Source organism: Notolepis coatsorum (assembly GCF_963971535.1).
Source record: "Notolepis coatsorum genome assembly, chromosome: 17".
In the NCBI taxonomy this organism is placed as follows: Eukaryota; Metazoa; Chordata; class Actinopteri; order Aulopiformes; family Paralepididae; genus Notolepis; species Notolepis coatsorum.
The window spans coordinates 3,720,860-3,745,498 of NC_140181.1; the positions used below are offsets into that span (position 1 = coordinate 3,720,860).

At 45.2% G+C, this 24,639-nt stretch overlaps 1 protein-coding gene across 1 annotated transcript in view; it reads left to right on the top strand.

Moving 5' to 3' along the window:
• The window catches only part of LOC311244603 (cullin-3-like), a gene marked incomplete at both ends in the record, with an annotated part of 78,242 nt that extends 63,940 nt beyond the window's left edge, over window positions 1-14,302 (top strand). Inside the window, 6 exons of the mRNA XM_084334200.1 lie at window positions 481-605; window positions 1,846-1,942; window positions 2,285-2,419; window positions 5,682-5,868; window positions 7,739-7,884; window positions 14,165-14,302. Of these exons, the coding sequence (XP_084190326.1) occupies window positions 481-605; window positions 1,846-1,942; window positions 2,285-2,419; window positions 5,682-5,868; window positions 7,739-7,884; window positions 14,165-14,302 (828 nt within the window). The remainder of the gene's footprint in view (window positions 1-480; window positions 606-1,845; window positions 1,943-2,284; window positions 2,420-5,681; window positions 5,869-7,738; window positions 7,885-14,164) is intronic.
• Window positions 14,303-24,639: the final 10,337 nt, after the last annotated feature.

Sequence of the window (24,639 nt, forward strand, 5' to 3'; positions counted from 1 at the left end):
TAACCTATTGCTAAACTAACGTATTGATGATAATATACATTCTACATGCTGTTGTGACATGTTAGTGATGTTAATACTTGAATATGTTTGAAATTAAAATCGCTACTTTTATACAACAGGCAAAAAAATATTTATTTATGACCAGATGTCATTTCGGGACCAATACCGGTCCCGAATATATATATATTTTTAATTTCTTTTACATTTATTTAACCTTTATTTACCCAGGCACGTAAGAGCAAATTCTTATTTTATATATTGTGAAAAGTATGCATAATGTTGTGTTTTTTGGGGGGGAAACCCGCATATATCAGTATCGGAAATTAAGAGTTGGACAATATCGGTATATCGGATATCGGTAAAAAAGCCAATATCGAACATCCCTAAACCTGACCCGATTATTTTGCCCGCAGACGTAACAGATGTGAAATTAGTGAGTTGGTTGGTGATTGGCTGTTCTGTCTGTCCGTCCGTCTCCAGGAGTCTCTAGGCGGCGTTGACCTCATAGTAAGAGTGCTCACCACTGGCTACTGGCCCACACAGTCGGCCACGCCCAAATGCACCATCCCTTCCTCTCCCATAAACGCCTTCCAGGTCTTCAGAAAGTAGGTGGCTTTCGGGACTGCCCGACCTTTTCACTACATTGTGTTTTTTTTAAAGGATAACTTTGCTATTTTGGACCTTAGACCCTATTCTGTCCGGTAATGTACCTGACGTAATAGAAACCATAAATTCACAAAAGCTACAGTTTCCCTGCAGTCTCTCACTGGGCTACAATGGTAGACGATGGGCAATCGTAAATCCTTTGCAAAAAACAATAAGTGTCCTCTCCTGTGAAATGAATCGCAATCGGAACTTTTTTTTACGGCCAGCCCCCCTCTCTCTCTCTACAACTAGCTAGAGTACGGTAGTTTGCGGTGTGTAGTGCAGTCGGGTAGGGCTGTCTTAAATACTTCGAAGTTTCGTTCGATGGGCATGGGATTCGAATATGAAAATAAAATTTTAATATAAAAATTTAAAAAGAAATTAAAATGTTTTTTTTATTTTTTATTTTTTATCAACTCTGCCTCTCTTTGTTAACTACAACAAGCAATGCTGTTTGTTATTTAAGATGAGGTCGGACTCGGCACTGACAGATTTGTGTTCATTGTGCTGCTTTTATAAAGCCTCAAATGACGGCTTACAATATTTCATGAAAGCAAAGTGTTTCGTTTGTCTAAGATTTAAAAAGGTTTAAACTTTACAGCACTGACAAAGTTGAACAAAGTGCTGTACAAGTCCCACAACATAAAAAAAATATTAAAAAAAATAAAGAAAGACATTTATTTATAAATTATTTTTTTAATCTCGAAGCTTCGAATTAAAATCGAATCTCGGCCCCGAAGCTTCGAATTCCAAAAAAAATCGAAGGTCAGCCCTACAGTCGGGTGAAGTAGTTCAGTTTCAAATGGAACTGTTGTTTCAGCATGCAGGATTGCGATACGTTTCACAGGAGAGCATACAGGAGACCGGTAAAAAAAAATACACCCAGAGTTTCCCGTCTCGAAAAAAGCACATTTATCCTTGTTTTTGCAAGGATTTTACGATTTACGTCTTGCTATTGTAACCCAGTGAGAGCTTGCAGGGAAATTGTAGCTTAGCTCATTAAGTTGAACCTGGACCCGGTCATGGAAGACCGGACCGCTCAGTGAAAGGATGGTCTCTGCGTCCAGTACACGGTAGACGGACCGCGAATCGGGGGTCTGAGGTCCAAAAACGGTGACGTTATCCTTCTATGTCTGCTGCCGCTTGGACAATCCGTGTAAGTTCCTAAACGGGCCGGGCCCTGTGTGTCACCCCCCCCAGGTTCTACCTGGACAAACACAGTGGCCGAACGCTCACACTCCAGCACCATATGGGCTCTGCAGACCTCAACGCAACCTTCTTCGGGGCCATTAATAAGGTACAGGCAGAAATCACATCGCTACAAGTAAGACCAAGATGGAAGCACGGTGTTGTGTATGTGTATCTCACAACGGTGTTCACTGTGCCTTTAAAATGGCACGGTGGTGTTACGACAGTGCTGTGTGAAATACCGTCAAGTGTTGTGGTAACGTGAGTTGGTATGGTGTGTTGTTGTGCACTGTAATAAAATGTCTAAATGTTACGTCGTAGTCCGGTAAGTTTTTTGGATACGTAATACACGGTTTGGTTCTTTTGGAGACGGGGGGGATAATATCATTGTTTTCCCACTGTGCGGTCGCGAAGCTCGGTCGCTCAGCCCCGCTCTCTTGTCTGCCCTCAGGAGGACGGCTCGGAGGTGGGGGTGGGGGGCGCCCAGGTGACGGGCTCCAACACCCGGAAGTACATACTGCAGGTCTCTACCTTCCAGATGACTATTCTCATGCTCTTCAACAACAGTGAGACGTCCACTTTCGAGGTAAGAGACTTCTCGACACACAGTTCGCACGTTGTGATCACACTCTTCTTAGCGCCGGCCTGGCGGCGTGAATATTAAAGGCAACCAACTTGTGTTCAGCTTTTCGTTCAGCGTTTCTCTGATTGGCCACACGGCCACGTGACCGCCCTAGCACACGCCCTTATCCGCTGAGAGACACGGCAGACGCGCTGGTCGAACCAACGCGCTGGTCGAACCAGTTCAGACAGAGGTGTTTATTTATATTAATAAACATATCTACTAGAAACACTGGTGTTCTGTTGTGTGACTGTACTAAACTCTTCCACCACATGACCGACATTTGACATACAGTACACCTCCTATCCAGGGGTGCAGTCGTAATATGGGCGGAGGCCAAACGGTATCCTATTATTATGCAAAGTCTAGGCACTTATCACCTAGACTTTGCATAATAATAGGATGCGCGCACTTCGAAGCCCAAACGCCGTTTGACCGCGGTTGCCCAGCACTGCACCACTGCTCCTATCTATGTTGGGATTATGTTTGGTCATGAAGACAAAACAATAAAAATCGCTACTGTTAGTAACGCTGCCACCACCCACTTCAATGACAGAGCTCTCATATTTGCGAATGCATAAACTATATCTTAAATTATGGCGATGTGTCTAATATGGCTGTCGCGAAGTCATTGATAAGCGACAGCCATATTAGACACATAGCCATAATTTAAGATATAGTTTATGCATTCGCAAAATATGAGAGCGCTGTCATTAAAGGGCTTCTACAACGGATATGTGGTTTATGACGTTAATTAATAATAAACACTGTTAGGACTATCTGACTCTTACTAATAAACACTGTTAGGACTATAAACACTGTGCGGACTATCTGACTCTTAATAATAAACACTGTTAGGACTCGATTCACGCGTCACTACTGTAACTAGAAACTCTGCTGGGTGTCACTGTACATCAGTGTGGAACTGTACGCTGTAACGTTATATGTTATTTCGCCCGTGGAGGCTGCTGAAGCGCCAGCGGGGCGACGCGGTGGTTTGTCCCCGGCTTCCGTGCGCCGCTGCTGCGTCAAGCCACACAATTATGTCTATTTGATTATGGTGAAATTATGTACATGCAAGCCCACATGAAAGCCCATCCACGCTGTGTATCATAGAGACATAGAGCACTGGGTTTTATCACTGGAGATATATTTCTCACTCACCATTGTATTTTGCGCCATCTGACAATATCGTAATGATGTGTTTTCTATATTATATCCACAATCATTCATCTAAAAGATTGATGTACAGTGACGAGTGAATCTGGTAGTTGGTTGTTAAAAACGCGAAACATAATAATCAGTCAGCAGCGCTCCACTGCTACCGCAGCTGAACACAAGTTGGTTGGTACAGCAGCTGAACACAAGTTGGTTGGTACAGCAGCTGAACACAAGTTGGTTGGTACAGCAGCTGAACACAAGTTGGTTGGTACAGCAGCTGAACACAAGTTGGTTGCTCCTTGGATTTCATTTGGGACGTGGGACGGCTGCCGCTTGCCTGTGCGTGGGGTCGCGGCCAATCAGAGAAAAGCCGAACACAAGTTGGTTGCCTTTAATATTCACGCGGCCTGGCGGTGCGGTAGACCCACAATGCATCCTTCTACATTGGTCCTGTAGAGCGTGGCACTAATGCCGCCCAGGGTTTGGGGTTCACTTCCCACTAGGGCCACACACATGCTAGAAATATGTCTCTCTACTACTATGCACTCAACACTGCAGCGCCCAAGTTTCAACACTGTTTGACATTGTTACTCGGCTGAAAGAGCTGTACCCTTCCTGCTGACTTGTCGTACTTTGGATAAATGCATCCATCAGGCACTTAGTATAAAAAGCATTTATATATTTGGCTCTGCAACTCATGCCTCACATTCACTCACACATTCACACGCTGACGGCGGAGGCGACCATCACGCGAGGTGCCGACCTGCTCATCGGGAGCAGTTGGGGGTTAAGGACACTTGAACCCGCTGCCGGGAGGAGCTGGAAGAGAGCTGGGAACCAGGCCGGCCGCTCGCTCTACCTCCTGAGACACTGTCTCCCTCCATACTTCTGCTCCTGGTTTCCTCCTGAGACACTGTCTCCCTCCATACTTCTGCTCCTGGTTCCCTCCTGAGACACTGTCTCCCTCCATACTTCTGCTCCTGGTTCCCTCCTGAGCCACTGTCTCCCTCCATACTTCTGCTCCTGGTTCCCTCCTGAGCCACTGTCTCCCTCCATACTTCTGCTCCTGGTTCCCTCCTGAGCCACTGTCTCCCTCCATACTTCTGCTCCTGGTTCCATCCTGAGCCACTGTCTCCCTCCATACTTCTGCTCCTGGTTCCATCCTGAGTCACTGTCTCCCTCCATACTTCTGCTCCTGGTTCCCTCCTGAGACACTGTCTCCCTCCATACTTCTGCTCCTGGTTCCCTCCTGAGCCACTGTCTCACTCCATACTTCTGCTCCTGGTTCCCTCCTGAGCCACTGTCTCCCTCCATACTTCTGCTCCTGGTTCCCTCCTGAGCCACTGTCTCCCTCCATACTTCTGCTCCTGGTTCCCTCCTGAGACACTGTCTCACTCCATACTTCTGCTCCTGGTTCCATCCTGAGCCACTGTCTCCCTCCATACTTCTGCTCCTGGTTCCCTCCTGAGCCACTGTCTCCCTCCATACTTCTGCTCCTGGTTCCCTCCTGAGCCACTGTCTCCCTCCATACTTCTGCTCCTGGTTCCCTCCTGAGACACTGTCTCCCTCCATACTTCTGCTCCTGGTTCCCTCCTGAGCCACTGTCTCCCTCCATACTTCTGCTCCTGGTTCCCTCCTGAGCCACTGTCTCCCTCCATACTTCTCCTCCTGGTTCCCTCCTGAGCCACTGTCTCCCTCCATACTTCTCCCCCTGGGTACCGGTGGTTCTCGGGGGTCCTTGAGATGGTTCCTTGGGGTCTCTCACCAGTATTTCTTTCACAATAAGTCAGCCCATCGACAGAATGGTACAAGACAATGACCTGATCTTAGATTTCACACTCTCTCCTCTGTTATCTCCCACAGCAAAGATAGTTAGAATTCTAACAAGAAATGTATTCTCAAATGGGGGGGGGGGGGGGGTCCCTGGAACAAAAAGGTGTACAGGGACAAATCAAAGCCCATACATTTATAAGCACCGTATAGGCAGGCACACGTATATTTTGGGGGGGTCCTTGAAATGGAAAGGATTTGTGACCCACTGCTCTCCACAAACCCACCCCCACAGGAGATCCAGCAGGAGACGGACATCCCAGAGAGGGAGCTGGTTCGGGCGCTGCAGTCCCTGGCCTGTGGGAAGACCACGCAGAGGGTCCTGACCAAGGAGCCCAAGTCCAAGGAGATCGAAAATGGCCACGTGTTTACAGTCAACGATCAGTTTACTTCCAAACTGCACAGAGTCAAAATACTTATGGGTGAGTGTAGCGTTGTGTGTGTGGGGGGGGTTAGGGCATGTATTTAATTATAGGTAGGGGCTAGGGAATTTTTTATTCAATGCAATGTCCAATTTTGGCCTCTGTGTGTTTAACACTTTGATTGCCACTCACGGCAAACTCGTGTTTACGATAGTTTTTTTTAGCGATCTGAAATCATATTGCATCACGCGAGCCTACTCTAGCCTACCCAAGGGCCGCCGGCGATCAGATGTGAAAAAAGCGCCCCCTATCGTCTCCCAGATGACATCAGGGATTTTGGAATGGACTCAATGAAAATGGATGGGGGGAAAAAAATATTCCAGTCCACATTTTCCAGTCCACTGATGCAGCCGGGGTTACCAGAGTTCATTCTGGAGACTCTGAGCCGCGGCAAGCATGAGTTCTACTGTATACACGTTAGATCTATACACTTATCGATTTTTTCGAATGGTGATCAGGAATTGGAATATACCAGTTGGATACCATCTGATGTCAGGTAAGGAATCTATGTTATCAGTGTTAGGATAATCAGACTCGTTTTGATGAAGATATAAGCTTTTTTCTGATATGTGCTCCAGCGGTTTCACTGTAAAATCCATGAGGAAATTAAAACGGCTATTAGTGCGCGCCTCGAATGTGCGTGCGCGCACGTATACTATTGATCATCTAGCGTTTATTTGAAAACTATTCATAAATAGGCCGACAAATATCAACGTTCTGGAATATTCCAGTAAAAGGTGATTATCACAGAATGGGCTGTTTTTTACCTCAAAACGGGTGCTTTTCAAAATGCTCTCAAATGGAAATGAAGCGATAAAAAAACAATCTGCCTTGACAGCACTGACTGGAAAATGATTCTTTGATAAGCGACTGGCAGATTAGACACATAGCCATAATTTAAAACATAGATTAGGCGATATTAACGTTAACATTGCCGCCGATGGTGGCATTCAAGCACTAAGTCGTGCGCCCCCTGGTGGTACTGAAAGTGTTAAAGGTGCTATGTTGCAGATTCAGCCACTAGATGTCACTAGTGCACCAGCATCTCAGACCAAAACAAACAGACCTATGCTTCGGCCATGTCCATTACGTCCTCTCGGCAAAGTCAAGCGGCACGGTGGTGTAGTGGTTAACACTGTCGCCTCACAGCAAGAAGGTCCAGGGTTCGATTCCCGCTTCGGGACCAGGTTTCCATGATGCCAGGTACTCAGGTGGGGTATCTCCCAGGCCTTTCTGTGTGGAGTTTGCATGTTCTCCCCGTGCTCGCAAGGGTTTCCCCCCCCCGATAAGATAAACCCAATGGAAAAACATGCACAACAGATCGCTAACGCTGTGGCGTCCTTGACGAAGACGGACAGGAGCACTTGGATTGGTCCCCGGGGCGCGGCTCACGTTGACGCCCTATCTGCTCCCGGCTGCCCATGGGGGGAAGGACAACAGGATGGGAAAAGTGCAGAGAGACATTTCATCGGCGACTCAGTGTGTGTGTGTTCCTGTGGGTCGCCCATCTCGCGTGTGTGTGTTAAACTGCATGACAAATAAAGACTTCTAGTCTAACAATTATTATATTATTTATATTCTTCAAGGAAGTATTTTCCTGGAGAAACAATTTCTCGCCTAAAATGTTTAAACGATCACGGCCTGAGAATCCATTACTGTTTTTAAATCAACTTAAGACACAACTCAACCACGGTGCTTTTCCTTAGGGTCCTGAGGTGGTTTGCTTTCCTTGGCCATCCTATTATTTTAATTGATCCGAGACTATAGTATTTTAAAGTGTTCTCTATAAATACAATGATCATTATTATTATAACCCATTTCTCTTTTGAAACTCACGGAACATAATGTCGTCCGTCTCTCTCCCCACCAGTTGCTGCCAAGCAGGGCGAGTCGGACCCCGAGAGGAAGGAGATGCGGCAGAAGGTGGAAGACGACAGGAAACACGAGATCGAGGCGGCCATCGTCCGTATCATGAAGTCCAGGAAGAAGATGCAGCACAATGTCCTGGTAGCAGAGGTGGGTAGCAGAGCTGACTGCAATCAATCAATCAATCAATCAATCAAATTCACTTGTATAGCACATTTGGACATGACACAGAACTCAACTTAGGGTGACAATAATGTGGTCAAGAGGCATGGTTTCTATCTTGTGCCTGAACTGGCGTGACTTCTTTTATTCACATGTAAGCAGCAGTAGTACAACTCTTCTCTCCCTGAGAGACATTGGGGGAGAGAACGAAAGGGGTGGATACTTTTCCTTTTATAGTTGCCATAAGGTAGGGTACCTGGGTGGCTCCACCTAGAGCGCCCTCTGGTGGGAGCAGATATATATATATACAACTAGACCATCACTGGTGGAGACAATCACATATGCAGGTAAACAGTTACCAGTGTAAACAGTCATATTGCACAGTTAGACAGTTACTAACAATCCTATACAGAGCCTCTGATCTCAACAACACTTGTCAACCAAAAGTGCTTCACAGTAAGTCGCATAGCTAAAAACAAAGAAAAGCGCTAAAGTATAGAATAAACAGAAAACATAAACAACCAACGGACAGACAAATAAACAGAACAACACGTCAACAAGCAAGGCACGAGTCAGAGTGAGTCAGGGAAGGCCAGGCGGTAGAGATGGGTTTTGAGTTTAGATTTGAAAGACCCCCCCCCCCCATAGACTTGAAATTGGACCTACTGTACGAGTAGTTAGGAGACCCTTGTCAGCCGATCTGAGGGCCCTGACGTTGGTACGTTGACTGCAGGTTAGGTTACATCACATCCTGGTAGCAGAGCTGACTGCAGGTTAGCTTACATCACATCCTGGTAGCAGAGCTGACTGCAGGTTAGCTTACATCACATCCTGGTAGCAGAGCTGACTGCAGGTTAGGAAACATCACATCCTGGTAGCAGAGCTGACTGCAGGTTAGCTTACATCACATCCTGGTAGCAGAGCTGACTGCAGGTTAGGTTACATCACATCCTGGTAGCAGAGCTGACTGCAGGTTAGGTTACATCACATCCTGGTAGCAGAGCTAACTGCAGGTTAGGTTACATCACATCCTGGTAGCAGAGCTGGCTGCAGGTTAGCTTACATCACATCCTGGTAGCAGAGCTGACTGCAGGTTAGGTTACATCACATCCTGGTAGCAGAGCTAACTGCAGGTTAGGTTACATCACATCCTGGTAGCAGAGCTGGCTGCAGGTTAGCTTACATCACATCCTGGTAGCAGAGCTGACTGCAGGTTAGGTTACATCACATCCTGGTAGCAGAGCTGACTGCAGGTTAGGTTACATCACATCCTGGTAGCAGAGCTGACTGCAGGTTAGCTCACATCACATCCTGGTAGCAGAGCTAACTGCAGGTTAGGTTACATCACATCCTGGTAGCAGAGCTGACTGCAGGTTAGCTCACATCACATCCTGGTAGCAGAGCTAACTGCAGGTTAGGTTACATCACATCCTGGTAGCAGAGCTGACTGCAGGTTAGCTTACATCACATCCTGGTAGCAGAGCTGACTGTAAGTTAGGTTACATCACATCCTGGTAGCAGAGCTGACTGCAGGTTAGGTTACATCAATCAATATGTCTATGCACTATGCTGCTATGCCTATACTACTACCTACTATGCTAATATGTCTATACTACTATGCACTCGGAGTGAGTGAATCCAGTCAGGGGTAGTAGCAAATAATGAATGAGAGAGATTTGGTAACGGGCCATTGAATTCAAGGAAAGGAAAAAAAGGTGCTGAGAACCGTTCTTTAAACCCTTTTGGGGAAGAGTGTCATCAAAAGTAACTTCGTCGGGGTAGCTCAATGAGGAAACTAATGGAGCGTGAAATTAGTTTACAGTGAAGTTTTCACCATTTTCTGGAAGATGAAGAGCGTATAACCTGTAGGGCAGGTGTATCTTACTTTTCTGAGTTTGTTTGTTTTCCAGTGTGCCTTGATTTAGTGACTTTAGTAGTTTACCACCAAAGGGAAGTTGGAGCGTCAGTGCCACACGGCTGGTTTTACTGCACAGTTACTCTAATTCAACCACACGACCCAAATAGGGTGACCACCTGTCACGCGACTCGCGGGACAGTCCTGATATTGGGCTGTTTGTCCCGCGTCCTGCAACAACAAAACAATGTCCTGCAATTCAAAGATAAAAAAAATAAAAAAATAAATTTTTATTTTTTATCTTTCAAAGATTATTATTTAAATTTTTTTTTAAATGTTGTTAATTTAATGCCTCGTTCCAATACCCTCTTATATTTAAAATTAAAAAAATTGGCGACGTCACAAACCAATGCATTGTGCAGCCGAGCAATAGTATCCATCTGCAGGACCACAGCACCGACACATTCAGGACCGCGACACTTTGCGGACCCACACTCTCCAGACCCTCGCTCCCATTGGCTGATTTGGGTCACGTGACCGTCCCACCCAATGGCTGAATTGGAGTGGGACGGTCACGTGACCCAAATCAGCCAATGGGAGCGAGGGTCTGGAGAGTGTGGGTCCGCAAAGTGTCACTGTCCTGAGAGTGTCGGTGCTGTGGTCCTGCAGCAGGATGCATCTCCAGCCGAGGCTGCTGAGCAGCTCACTCGAGTCGCGCTGCCTGTCACCTGTCCCAGCCGGTGTTCTGCGAAATTCTACTACTCTGCTGAGAACTGCTGCCGTAGCGCGAATCGCCTATATGTTTGGACAGCTGGGTGACGTCACCCTATAGTTCACTCCGAATTCCAACAGGTGTACCGACATTTTATCATCTACAAATACATTCGGCTGCAAAGCCAATTACATGCAAATATTTACATGCATATACAGTTCAAAAGGTGCAATGAAAAACATATGTTTAAGATATTGTTTAAGATATATCAACAACGGGGGGGGGGGGGGGGCAGGTGGCGCACGGAGATTACGTTCGTCACCAACACCGGGAGACACTAGGATTCGCCTGTTCGAATCCAGCTCCCGGCGTTGCTATCAGCTTGGCTGTCCTCTCACGCTGATACAATTGGCTGTATCAGGGGGTGGGAAGCTGAAGGGTGGGTCCTGGGCGTTGTGGACAGCGACCCCTACAGTTCGGTCGGGGCGCCTGCTCAGCGAGGGTTGGATCTGAGGAGAGATAGTGTGGCCTCCCACACGCTACACTCTCCCCGGTGAGAACCTGCGCGGCCAGGTTGGCCTGCCCCAGGCTGCACATGCGTCGGAGGAAAGCATGCGACAGTCTCCGGTCTCCCGGACCAACAGTAGGGGAAAGTACGCAACAACCAGGAAGGGTGGGATGGGAGAAAAATCGGGAAAAAGGAGGGGAAGAAAGATAATAAAAAAAAAAAAAGATATATCAACAACAAGACTCAACAAGACGTTCGTCAGCAAGGTGGCAGGATATTGTAGTGTGAACGATTGTGGGTCATGCGCATTCGTGCGCCATGCGTGCCAGCAGGTAGTAGAATTTCGCAGAACACCGTTTCAGATGATCCCCAAAAGGTAGAATGCAGGATCTGCCACTGACAGGAGCTTCGCCATCATCCATGGAGGAGAGGGGGACGTCACATATAGTTGTTCAGAGGAGCGCCTCTTCAGCAAGTCTGGCCCGACTATTATTGAGAACTGAATCAGAGGGTCGGTTTGTTATAATAACAGAATACACAGGGAGTATCGCCGGGACACTGTCCAGAGGGAAGGGGGCAATAGAATCCGGAGGCTAATATCCCCAAAACCGGAGGTGAGTTTAATAAGATTAATAACAAAATGAGCTATATACTATATATAGCCTACCGTCTGCGTCGAATATGATATATAGGCATTTAAATAATAAATACATTTATTTAATTTTAATTAGCAATAAACCCCCCCCCCCCCCACGTGTCCCGCATTGTCCCGCAAAAGCAGTGCTGCGTCCTGCGACTGTTTCCCGACAGTTCTGTTAATGGTCTCTCTCTCTCTCTCTCTCTCTCTCTCTCTCTCTCTCTCTCTCTCTCTCTCTCTCTCTCTCTCTCTCTCTCTCTCTCTCTCTCTCTCTCTCTTTCTCTCTCTCTCTCTCTACCCCCCCCTCTCTCTCTCTCTCTCTCTCTCTCCCCCTCCCTCTCCCTCTCCTGATTGTTATAGATGTCAAATAATTCACCTTAAAAAAAAATCATGTAATGAGGGATGGCGGACCTCTAAAGTTGACCTAAGTTACCGGGAATACCAATTCACTATCTCCTCCAATTTAAGAGAGAATTAAAATGTTTTGGTTGTTTTGTAGGGATATCATCATCATCTAACATAATACCATAGTTCTCCCGAGTTATCTCAAGGAGGAAAAATACGGGTAGAGGGATATGAGTCAACATAGTTCATGGCCTTCAATTGAAACAAACAAAAAAGGCTTAATTTTCATGGCAGATGCATGATATGTTTTGGGCATGATCTTGGCACCCCAATGAACAACCAAAATGAGTTTCGTCTTTTGTGGCCAATTATTTTAGGAGATAATTACGTTTCACATATTGATCCCAGGTTACCGCGAATACCTATCCTCACAATTCCAGATAAACACTTAAATCTCCTATTTTACTAAAGATTGGTGAGATTTTATTTTTGGAAATCATAACAGCAATAATAAGGGTTAGGTGTAAACCAGAATTACTAGAATGTGTTGTGTTTTGTCTGTTAAAATGAGCAAAAACAAGGAAAGGGTATTCCCAGTAACTTAACAAACAAGTGCAAAAAATACAGTTCTAGAACAAGTAAATGTTTTCTATCTTCAAGAAAGTGGAAAGGAACCCAACATTTTCAATTGTCTGCACACAATCGTTGTTTTCTTATTCCAAGATGGCATTTGAACAGAATTTTGGAAAAAACAGGTATTCCTGGTCACCTGAGTTAGGGTTCACCATGCCCCTAGTGTGTGTGTGTACTGTATGTGTGTGTGGGTGGGTGTACACTGTATGCGTTTGTACAATATTTGTGTGTACTGTATGTATGTGTGTGTACTGTATTTGTTTACAGTATGTGTGTACAGTATGCGTGTGGTGTGTACAGTATGTGTGTGTACAGTGTGTGTGTACAGTATGTGTGTACAGTAAGTGTGTACAGTATGTGTGTACAGTATGTATGTGTGTACAGTATGTGTGTACAGTATGTGTGTGTACAGTATGTGTACAGTATGTGTGTGTACAGTATGTGTGTACAGTGTGTGTGTACAGTATGTGTGTGTACAGTATGTGTGTACAGTATGTGTGTGTACAGTATGTGTGTACAGTATGTGTGTACAGTATGTGTGTGTACAGTATGTGTGTACAGTATGTGTGTGTACAGTATGTGTGTACAGTGTGTGTGTACAGTATGCATGTGTACAGTATGTGTGTACAGTATGTGTGTACAGTATGTGTGTACAGTATGTGTGTACAGTATGTGTGTGTACAGTATGTGTGTACAGTATGTGTGTGTACAGTATGTGTGTACAGTGTGTGTGTACAGTATGTGTGTGTACAGTATGTGTGTACAGTATGTGTGTGTACAGTATGTGTGTACAGTATGTGTGTACAGTATGTGTGTGTACAGTATGTGTGTACAGTATGTGTGTGTACAGTATGTGTGTACAGTGTGTGTGTACAGTATGCATGTGTACAGTATGTGTGTACAGTATGTGTGTACAGTATGTGTGTGTACAGTATGTGTGTGTACAGTATGTGTGTGTACAGAATGTGTGTGTGTGAGATAACACAGTGTATCTTCATTGATCTCAATCAGCTCTGCTCAGTTTTGTCTTGTCAGCACTTTCTCTGCCATGATGAGACAAGATACAGGAGCTGGGAGGGGGGGGGGTCACGTGTAGGGGGGGCACATGTAGGGGGGGGTCACATGTAGGGGGGGGCACATGTAGGGGGGGGCACATGTAGGGGGGGTCACATGTAGGGGGGGGTCACATGTAGGGGTGTGTGTGTGTGTGTAGCTTGTAGCTTGTAGCTAACGGCCTGGGCCTCCATGATGTGTTAGTTTCAATTAATTAATTACCGGAATACATATAAGTTACAGTGAATACCTATATGGTAATGGTATTCCTGGTAACCTCTCCTTTTCACAAGTCACCGGAATACATATCAATATCTAAAGTTACCGTGAATACCTATCAGGTAACGGGAATACCTATTTAGGTAACCAAGAATACCTAGGCATGGTATTCCTGGTACCTCAAGGTATTCTCGGTTACCCATAGGTTACGGGAATACCTTTCTCCAGTTACCGGGAATGCTTTACAGATATCTCTCTCTCTCTCTCTCTCTCTCTCTCTCTCTCTCTCTCTCTCTCTCTCCTCAGGTGACCCAGCAGCTTCAGCTCCTGGCGCACTTCCTCCCCAGGCCTGTGGTCATCAAGAAGCGTATAGAGGGACTAATAGAGAGAGAATACTTGGCGCGGACGCCCGAGGACCGTAAAGTCTACACCTACTTGGCATAGAGCAAGACGTATTTTTTCATTATTTTTTTTTCAGTTCTTTTTTCTTTTTTGGACTGTTGTTCGCATGGACTGGACGTTTCTTTTAAAGATTAATGCTGGGAGGCTGACTCATGCCGTACAAAAACCAATAAAAACCATGATAGAAATGTGGAAAGAAAAAAAAATAGTTTAAAACAAAAATCCATGAAGTGGATTCACTGGCACACCCAAGGCCAGATTAAGAATTCAGAGACCTCTGGGCCAGACTCTTGTGCAGGCCACCACACACACATACACGTGCACGCACGCACAGTGGTATTTTTATATGTAAAACATTGGTGGGGCAGCCACTAACCAAGGCTACATACCAGGCAAACTACAGTAATCAAAATGACAGTAATCCTGCTACTGATGCGTTTTTAACACGTCAACAAACAGCTATCGAGAGAGAGAGAGGAAGTATAGTTGAGGAAAATTAATTATATTCCCTGTCTGCCAAAGTTATTGACAGGGTACCACACAATATATTATACTTTATTGTTCAGTTATTCTGTCAGTTTCATGTTTTTTGAGTCATATGATACAGTACTACTTGAGTCTTAGCCCCCCGGACCTGGACGTCAGTGTCACGTCGACTCAACGTCTCACCCCCTCATTATCAAACAATCAATCATATTTTTATTTGCAATACAAATTTTTTTATTAAAATAGATAGAGATGAGATGATACTAGTAGTCACTATAGATGCTGTGAAAGTAAACACTGGATCTGATTATATATATTTTTTTTTCATATTATATATATTTTTTTTACTAGTGTGTAGTGGAGGCCCCTAGTCACTAGGGGGAGCTCGAGGATATCCGCTATCAGTACCGGCGGGTCTCTGCTGTCTGTCATGATCCCAATCTGCCTCATTCGTGTCGGGGCTGGGATGTGGAGATGCGGGCGTGACAGCAGACTCTACGTCTAGTCTTCTTCTTCTTCTTCTTGTATATTTCCGACGGACTACGCGTCTAGGCATATTGCTGCCCTCCACAGGACAGAGGGAGCACTATAGATTTCCAGACCTCCCTATACATCTAGTCCAGGGGTCAGCAACCATTACTATCAAAAGAGCCACTTTCCCCCCCTCCCACAAAATAAAATGCTCAGGGAGCCGCACAACCTATTTACCCTTAAAATGAAGATAACACAGTGTATACCATTTTATATATCCCCAAGCATACCCCACATTTAGCATAAAATGTCTGACAATTGCATACCCAAAGTAATTTGCGATTTATTATACTTTATACTTATTGCATTAATGGAATTATAAAGCAACAAAAAGAAAAGTTTTGACTTTTTATTGCTGTTTTTACCTGTTATAACAAAGGAAAACCTCAAACTCTTATGAAGAGGAGAAAAAATACTGGCTGTGTAGACCTATTTTAAATAAAACACAGAAGAGGAGACAAAACACTGGTGTCTGTAGACCGACTTTGAAATAAAACCCTGAACTGATAGTCTATCAGTGAGCTGGATGCAATCCTACCTTGAGGGGAGGGAACAGATGGTGGAGGTAAACGGTACCCTATCCCCCCCCCTCACAGTGAGCTGTGGTGTTCCACAAGGAAGCATACTAGGACCGCTACTGTTCGTAACTTATGCAAATGACATGTCGTCAGCTTGTGACTGAAACTTGTTCCTGTTTGCGGACGACTCAGCCCTGCTGGTCTCTGACAAGAACAAGTTACAGGTTCAAAAAACCCTCATCTCGGAACTAGGCAAAATCTGCATATGGCTCGCTGATAACAAACTATCATTACACATGGGCAAAACAGAGTCCATTCTCTTCGGTTCAAATAACAAACTCAGCAAGACCGACGGCTTCTCAGTTACAGTGGGTGACAATATTGTCACAAGGAAAGATGAAATTACCTACCTGGGTTCCATCCTAGAGGCTAATCTTTCCTGTGACAAAATGGCATCCAATGTAATCAAAAAAGTCAACTAACGAACTCGATTCTTGCACCGGATCTCCTCTCTGGTAAACAAGAATACCCTGAAGACTCTGGCAGGAGCACTCATTCAAGGGTACTACGACTATGCTTGCACCTCATGGTACCAAAGCACCTCAAAGGCGCTAAAAACTAAATTACAAACATCTCAAAACAAACTGGTCAGACTACTGCTTGACCTTACTCCTAGAACCCACCTCAACCCTGCCCACTTTGACAACCTAGGATGGCTTAGAGTAGACGACAGAGTACAGCAACTTGCAATGGGCCTGGTCTACAAGATACACTACACGACCAAGGTACCCATGTACATGTCAAAATACTTCCCAAAGGTCAGTGAATACCACGATCACAACACCAGATGGAGCTCCACAAATCATGTTAAACCCAGATTCGGCTCAAACAAGGGACTAAACACGTTTTGCAATTATGCCACATCAATGTGGAACGCCCTACCCAAAGCTGTAAAGGAATGTGAATCACTACCCACTTTCAAAACCACTCTCAAAGAACCCCCAAGGGAGACTGCAATTCGAAACTGGCCCCTGTAAATGTCCTAACCCAACCCCCTCCAATGCACAGTAAATGACCAAGTATGGTTTTGTCAATATTCCAATGTACAGTTTTGCTTGTACAGTTGAAATAAAACACAGAAAATGAGAAAAAACACTGGCATCTGTAGACCTACTTTGAAATAAAACCCTGAACTATGCAGCTCTATTTGAGTCCTTCCCTTATTTGTGGAAAATCTATAAAATAAAAAGTAAATTTTTTGTTGTTCGCAAATTTTCACACCACAGCAGGCATAGGCTATACAGGTAAGCCTGCACTGTTAGTCGTGAAAGCAAATTAATCTGTGCGTGCACGTGTATGTGTGTGTGGGGGCCTCCACAAGAGTGGCCCAGAGGCCTCTGAATTCTTAATCTGGCCTTGGGCACACCGGATGACATTTGATATTCGGGTCGGTAGCTCAAATCCTAGGCAGCGGTGTGGTAAACGGGGGCTGACGGCATAATGTACTACTGTTCACAGATCAGTTTGTAGTCTTTATGACCCACTAGCTTTTTTACAGCAGCAGGCTTTTAAAGGGTTAGAGCTTGTGACGGGAAGGTTGCCGGTTCAATCCCCTGGACTGGTGGGTAAAAAATCTGGGTAGGGAGGAGAATGAATAACGCTCTCCCCTTCCGCCTTGAGCACTCAACCCTCCCAACTGCTCAGTGTCCACTGGTTGTACTGGGCAGCTCCCTGATCTACTGCTCAGTGTCCACTGGTTGTACTGGGCAGCTCCCTGATCTACTGCTCAGTGTCCACTGGTTGTACTGGGCAGCTCCCTGATCTACTGCTCAGTGTCCACTGGTTGTACTGGGCAGCTCCCTGATCTACTGCTCAGTGTCCACTGGTTGTACTGGGCAGCTCCCTGATCTACTGCTCAGTGTCCACTGGTTGTACTGGGCAGCTCCCAGGTCTACTGCTCAGTGTCCACTGGTTGTACTGGGCAGCTCCCTGATCTACTGCTCAGTGTCCACTGGTTGTACTGGGCAGCTCCCTGATCTACTGCTCAGTGTCCACTGGTTGTACTGGGCAGCTCCCCAGGTCTACTGCTCAGTGTCCACTGGTTGTACTGGGCAGCTCCCAGATCTACTGCTCAGTGTCCACTGGTTGTACTGGGCAGCTCCCTGATCTACTGCTCAGTGTCCACTGGTTGTACTGGGCAGCTCCCTGATCTACTGCTCAGTGTCCACTGGTTGTACTGGGCAGCTCCCTGATCTACTGCTCAGTGTCCACTGGTTGTACTGGGCAGCTCCCTGATCTACTGCTCAGTGTCCACTGGTTGTACTGGGCAGCTCCCTGATCTACTGCTCAGTGTCCACTGGTTGTACTGGGCAGCTCCCAGATCTACTGCTCAGTGTCCACTGGTTGTACTGGTTGTACTGGGCGGCTGGTTGTACTGGTTGTACTGGTTGTACTGGGCGGCTGGTTGTACTGGTTGTACTGGGCGGCAGGTTGTACTGGGCGGCTGGTTGTACTGGTTGTACTGGGCGGCTGGTTGTACTGGTTGTACTGGGCGGCTGGTTGTACTGGTTGTACTGGGCGGCAGGTTGTACTGGGCGGCAGGTTGTACTGGTTGTACTGGGCGGCTGGTTGTACTGGTTGTACTGGGCGGCAGGTTGTACTGGGCGGCAGGTTGTACTGGTTGTACTGGGCGGCAGGTTGTACTGGGCGGCAGGTTGTACTGGGCGGCAGGTTGTACTGGTTGTACTGGTTGTACTGGGCGGCAGGTTGTACTGGTTGTACTGGGCGGCAGGTTGTACTGGTGGTACTGGGCGGCAGGTTGCACTGGGCAGCTCCCCAGGTCTGAATGTGTAACTTGAGTGTGAATCAGGGCGTCGTGCTCAGCGACCTGTGACCCTGGGGGTCAAATAAAGGTGAAGGAAAAACAAGACTTTATAGTTTCTGAATCAGAGGATGTTTAGGAGGAGAAGCGAGTGGAAGATATCGCAGCAACATTAGTATCTTAACATTAGTACTGTACTGTATTGTACCCATTCTGCAATCTGTTAATACAATTGTCAATCAATCAATCAATTAGAATGACTGAGTAGCATCTCAAGCGGTTTATGTTTATTTAGGATCCCCATTAGCTTTTGCACTTGACAAAAGCTATTCTTCCTGGGGTCCGGCACTTACAACAATACAACAATATTCAATACATTACATCATTATCAACATCAATTACATCATTAACAATCTCATCCTCAGTTAAAGGAAAACTCCAACATTTTGGGAAATTAGCTTATTTAACATCTTCCCTGGAGTTAGACGAGAAGATACATACCTTTTTTGTCTCTGTGCGTGCATTTAGCTTTGGGAACAGTCGCTCCGTTAGCGTAGCTTAGCTTCATCACTGGAAGTGGGGGAGGACAATAGACTGACGTTCCCTTACAGTGTATACAGTCACCAAATACACTCCAAATACAACTCCAAAACGTTCATGTAAACATGTTGTGACCTGTGTATTTACCACGTGGAGAAATAAAAAATAATTGAATTAGACAATTACGTTTTCTAAGCAAATATACGTTTATTTTGTACATTATCTAACGTTAACACGAACCTAAACTAACTTTAGGTTAGTTGTAACGTTAGTTTAGGTTCGTGTTAACGTTAGATAATGTACAAAATAAACGATTTCCGCTGCTATAGACGTCGCTCTTTTATTTTGAAACCCCCCAGAAAGGAAGTCATTATATTTGCTTTACTGACCGTCCGGTTCTGTGTTAGCTCCGGTTAGCTATGTGCAGTAGTTAGTATTATATTATCAATACCAGCCATTGGATTACTGTTTTCTAAATTGGGGAGGCTTTTAATCGTCAAGGTAAGAGGATTTTAAGTCATGGTATCCATAAACTTCAATTGGTTCGGATCCTTTGAATTAATGAGAATGTCCACAAACACGGCTTCACGTAGAAATCACTGGCTGCGTGCAGAGACGAGTGCTTAGGCAAAAAAAAAATCCGAGTATATTTGCTTAGAAAACGTAATTGTCTAATTCAATTATTTTTTATTTCTCCACGTGGTAAATACACAGGTCACAACATGTTTACAGGAACGTTTTGGAGTTGTATTTGGAGTGTATTTGGTGACTATACACTGTAAGGGAACGTCAGGCTATTGTCCTCCCCAACTTCCAGTGATGAAGCTAAGCTACGCTAACGGAGCGACTGTTCCCAAAGCTAAATGCACGCACAGAGACAAAAAGGGTATGTATCTTCTCGTCTAACTCCAGGGAAGATGTTAAATAAGCTAATTTCCCAAAATGTTGGAGTTTTCCTTTAAGGATGATATTGTACATTTTATCAACTGATTAAAATCAAATAAATAGTGCTTCCTGAGCAGCACTCACTGCCATCAACATAAATACAATTAACAGTCAATTGGTTTTCACCGCTATGCCATAAGGGTTCAGTGCATGCTCGTTAGTAGATGGTATTTAAATTTTTTCTTGAAAGTGGTTTTGGATTCTATTTCAGCGAAGTAGCTTGGCAATGAGTTCCATTCCATGATAGCTCTGTAAGTCACAGAAGATTTGAGTAGATTTGTCCTGGGTTTAGGTGCCAGTAGCCATATATGGCAGATTCCAGGGACACTTCACCGTAAAACAATGCAGATTTATTTTGCCCATGACGTCACGCATATCCCAAAGGCTCTAAACTGTTTGCGCCCATATCCATTTAGTTTGAGAGTTAAATGAGTTTGAATATGGCCGCCGGTGACGTCATCAGCTTGCGTCGTGTTAATTAGAGCAGCAAGTGACGTGGATGGAGAAAAGAAAATTAGATAAGGATTGCATTAGGGATTGCTATTTTTCATCTACATCTTTTCATCCGAGTTGTAATTAACACAACAAGCATCCGGTGTCCTCTAAGGACATCACTGGTGGCCATATTCAAACTCATTAACTCTCAATAACTGTCAAAACTAAATTAATGTGTGCAAAACAGTTTAGAGCCTTGGGATATGTGTGAGATCATTATGCTAAATAAATTGGTGTCGTTTTTTCGACGAAGTGCCCCTTTAAGTTCATTGTAAGAATCGTATATGTGTATATTTAGATCGTATACAAATCTTTTAAGACTTTGCCATATGGAACTGAGTGCCTTTAGAATGTTTATGTCCCTTGCCTGTTTGAAATTGTGTGTGTGTGTGCGTGTGTGCGTGCGTGTGTGTGTGTGCGTATGGCGTTAAATACGTTCCAGCGGACGCAGACCTAAACGCATTACAAGCGCCTGCGATCTGACATCAAACGTTTGACAGTCGCCAGCAATCTACATAGACTCACAATGGACACACAGGCTGCACACACACCACACGCATATGTAGTGCAGGCGTTGGTTCGTTCGTATTTCTAGGCGTGCACAAGACTTGCGCAGGCGCGTGCGTGTGATGTGCGTGTGATGTACGTTACGCCTGATTTAGTGAAAAACACACTCATAACGCTACAGTTGTCTGTACGTGTAATACACTTAATAAATAACTAGGCGTACAGGCAGGCATGCGTGTGTCGTTCGCAGATTGCATTTATTGCAAGCGATTTGACTTGCGCTGCGACATTACCCCTGTGCGCGCGCCCGCCTAGTAACGTTAGTAAATTGGAAGATAAACAACGTTCCCCTAACATTCCACCAGGGGGATGAATTAATGAATGAATGAAAACTTTATTTAACAGATTGCAGAATGGGTACAATACAGTACGGCTCAATACACACAATTGTTAAGGAGATGCAGACCAGAGAAAGACGTTTGTCTTGTTTACATCAGGGTCCCCCAAATTCATAATGTAAAGGTAATCAGTCTGACGTCACTTTAGTTTCCAGCGTGGTCCATCCGTATAGGGATTTATCATTGGGGAAATGTATTATCGGCTGTTGTAATAATTCTGCCTCATGAACATTGGCAAGCTTTCCACTTTTGCACAAAATGAATTCCCTTCTATAACTAACGTTATTGTAAGCATTTCTGGTTGAAATAAAATTATACGTATGTAGACACCTGAATATGTCTAACAATAATTCAATGTGTCTCGCTCTAATTTCTTGTACTCAACTGTGTTCATGATAACGTGTAACTTGCTGACCCCTCTTGATCCTCCATATCCTAACATTGACACTTAATAGTGGGACATGATACTGGAATGCCGCCAGGAGGAGCTGGTGCGACGTTGGGCAAGGGGTGACAACAGGTGAAGAAGGACTGGCTGAAGGTGGGGCTCCTGTAGCGGAACTACCTCTTCATCGTTTTCCACTGAAGGAAGCAGACGTGTAGAGCAGGAGCTCTCGACCCTAAAGACACGCAGAATACGACTCCCGTCACGGTGCGGGATAGTAATGTTGTATGCGATAGTTTAGCTTCCCAGTTAGTGCTTAGGGTACGTGTCCACCAAGAAGAAGACGTCTTACAGCCGGAGAGCGCTGTAGATATTTCACCCGCTGCGTTTTAGCTAAAGTATAGGCGGAAAGCAAGGGGGTCACACTGACCCACAGCTTAGCTTCAAGTATAGGCCTAGGAGCACAGTTAGCTCGCACGTCGCTCCACCCTCTCCCAGCCCAGCAGCGGACACCGCAACAGACGTCGCCGGACTGCACCCACCTCCAGCCTTATCCTAGCCGACGACCTCCAGCAGTCACCTGCCTAACGTCAACCCAGCCCGCCTCCTGCTATCATGGGTAACAATCACGGGACTTCTCGACGGCCATCTCACCACATGGACGTTCGGTGGTGAGAGCAGGCCAGTCCTCGGTTAAGTACACTCAAGTCAAGTCAAGTCAAGTCAAGTCAAGAGTTTTATTTGTCACGGCATACAAGTATACAATGAAATGCGGGTGGTCTTGCCCGCAACAATGTGCATTACAGTGGTACAAAATATATATAATCCAATAAAAAAAAAAACATTGTGCAATAAACAGGTAACAGGTAACAGGTAACATGGTGTGACATCTCGGTATCTGTACATAGTTATTTACAGAGCATATAGGACATGCTAGGTAGCTTTAGTAGTGCAATACACTGTTCCTGTTGTTATACTAATTTAAAGTGGCCTTTCCTTTTGGCCATGAGTGTGCGTGTGTGCGGCATGAGTGTGTGCCCGCTCATGTTAAAGTGGCTGCTAGTGTGTGAGCGTGCACAGCGTGCGTGTCGTGTGTGTGCTCATGTGTGCTTGTGTGTGGATAGTGCAGTGTTCTGTGGCACTCAATGTTCATTGTTCAAGGCTCTGATGGCCTGGGGGAAGAAGCTGAGCCTGTTACAGTGAGCGCTCCGAGCGCTGAAACATTATCGGCAAACATTCTCTTTGTTCAGAGTGTGCCCTTTAAGGGCGAAGAGGATAAGTACTTTGAACCAACCCTGGTAGCAGTGATTAGGGGCGCCCCGACATTTATTATTTTGGAGAATGCCGGCTATAGATAGGACTTTTGTTTTCAATGTGGGCCCACTGTCTTTTGGTCAAAGATGTTGTGCGATAACGTGTGTTCCTTTCTAAAATCCCATTGAGTAGCTCTAGTGCCCCTCCCTCTTTCCCCCCTCTCTCCCCACCTATGGGTGAATGAACAGGTAGTGTGACCCTTAAAAGGACCGGTTTCAGTACTGTATAGTGAGAGCACTAGGTGCCCAGTATTTCAACCCTTAAAGGGATGGGTTCCATTACTGTATAGTGACCAGTGTGGGAAGAGCTTGTGCCTTGTGTTAATTGCAGGTTAAAATAACCAGTAAAGAGAGCGAAATGGGAGCACTATGTGCGTGTCTGTTACTGTGTCTGTTGTCTTAACCCCTTTCTGTCTGGGTAATGCACTTTATTGTTTAACCCTTTCCCACCCCCTGCCTATGCATCATTGGGACAGGTCTCTGCTCGCCAATCAGGAAGGGTACTGCTTTGGGGAGAAAGTATATCATCCGTCATTACTGTCATCGGGTGTGGGAGGGCGCAGGAAGTATTAGGGGAAGTGGGTGTGTGGGGAACTACTGCGAGTCACCCTGGAGGGCAAGAAGGACCAGCGCACCACCCCTAGGTTAGTGAATCCTAGGCCCCATCCACTCCCTCTGCTAAACCTCCACTCCAATACTCCTGCCCTACAGTCGGGGACTCAGCCGGACCCAGATCTGCTGTGTTCCCACTACCAGGTGACAGTGTACATCCACTCCCATAAAGCAGGGATAATACACCCTGCTACACGTACTTATTTTATGATAAATTGTGAATTGTTTCATGTTGAGCTATATACTGTGTGTGGAACTGGATGAATACACACAGAAAGGTACATCATGCCAATGTTCATGCTTTACTTTTAAACGAGACGATTTATAAATGTGTTTCTCTTCATGTCTTCATCCTCTTAGCAGTTGTATTTGAGCTATATATTGTACCCATTCTGCAATCTGTTAATAACGTTTTCAATCAATCACTCTTATATCGCTACAGTAATTAATAGGGGTGGGAATCACCAGTTTCATCATGATACGATACGATATCGATTCTTTGGACAACGATACGATATTTGCCGATATCACAAAGTCTCTCACGATACAATATGATACGATTAGATTCAGGTGCCTGCGATCGATATGAGATGATATCATATGCCCATTTAACACAATCAGTAACATTTAGATCAACAAAAAAAAGGTAATGAAAATATCATTTGACATTTGTATTTTTGAGCTCTTCCAGACATTTAAAGGAAAATCAATCTATTGTTTTTAATACAAATAGACCTCCTGTTCACTGTAAAGTGCCACGTTTTTATATATTGAGCTTTAAACTTTAAGCTACATTTTTTGGAACTCAAAACTCACAACCTCCCTCTC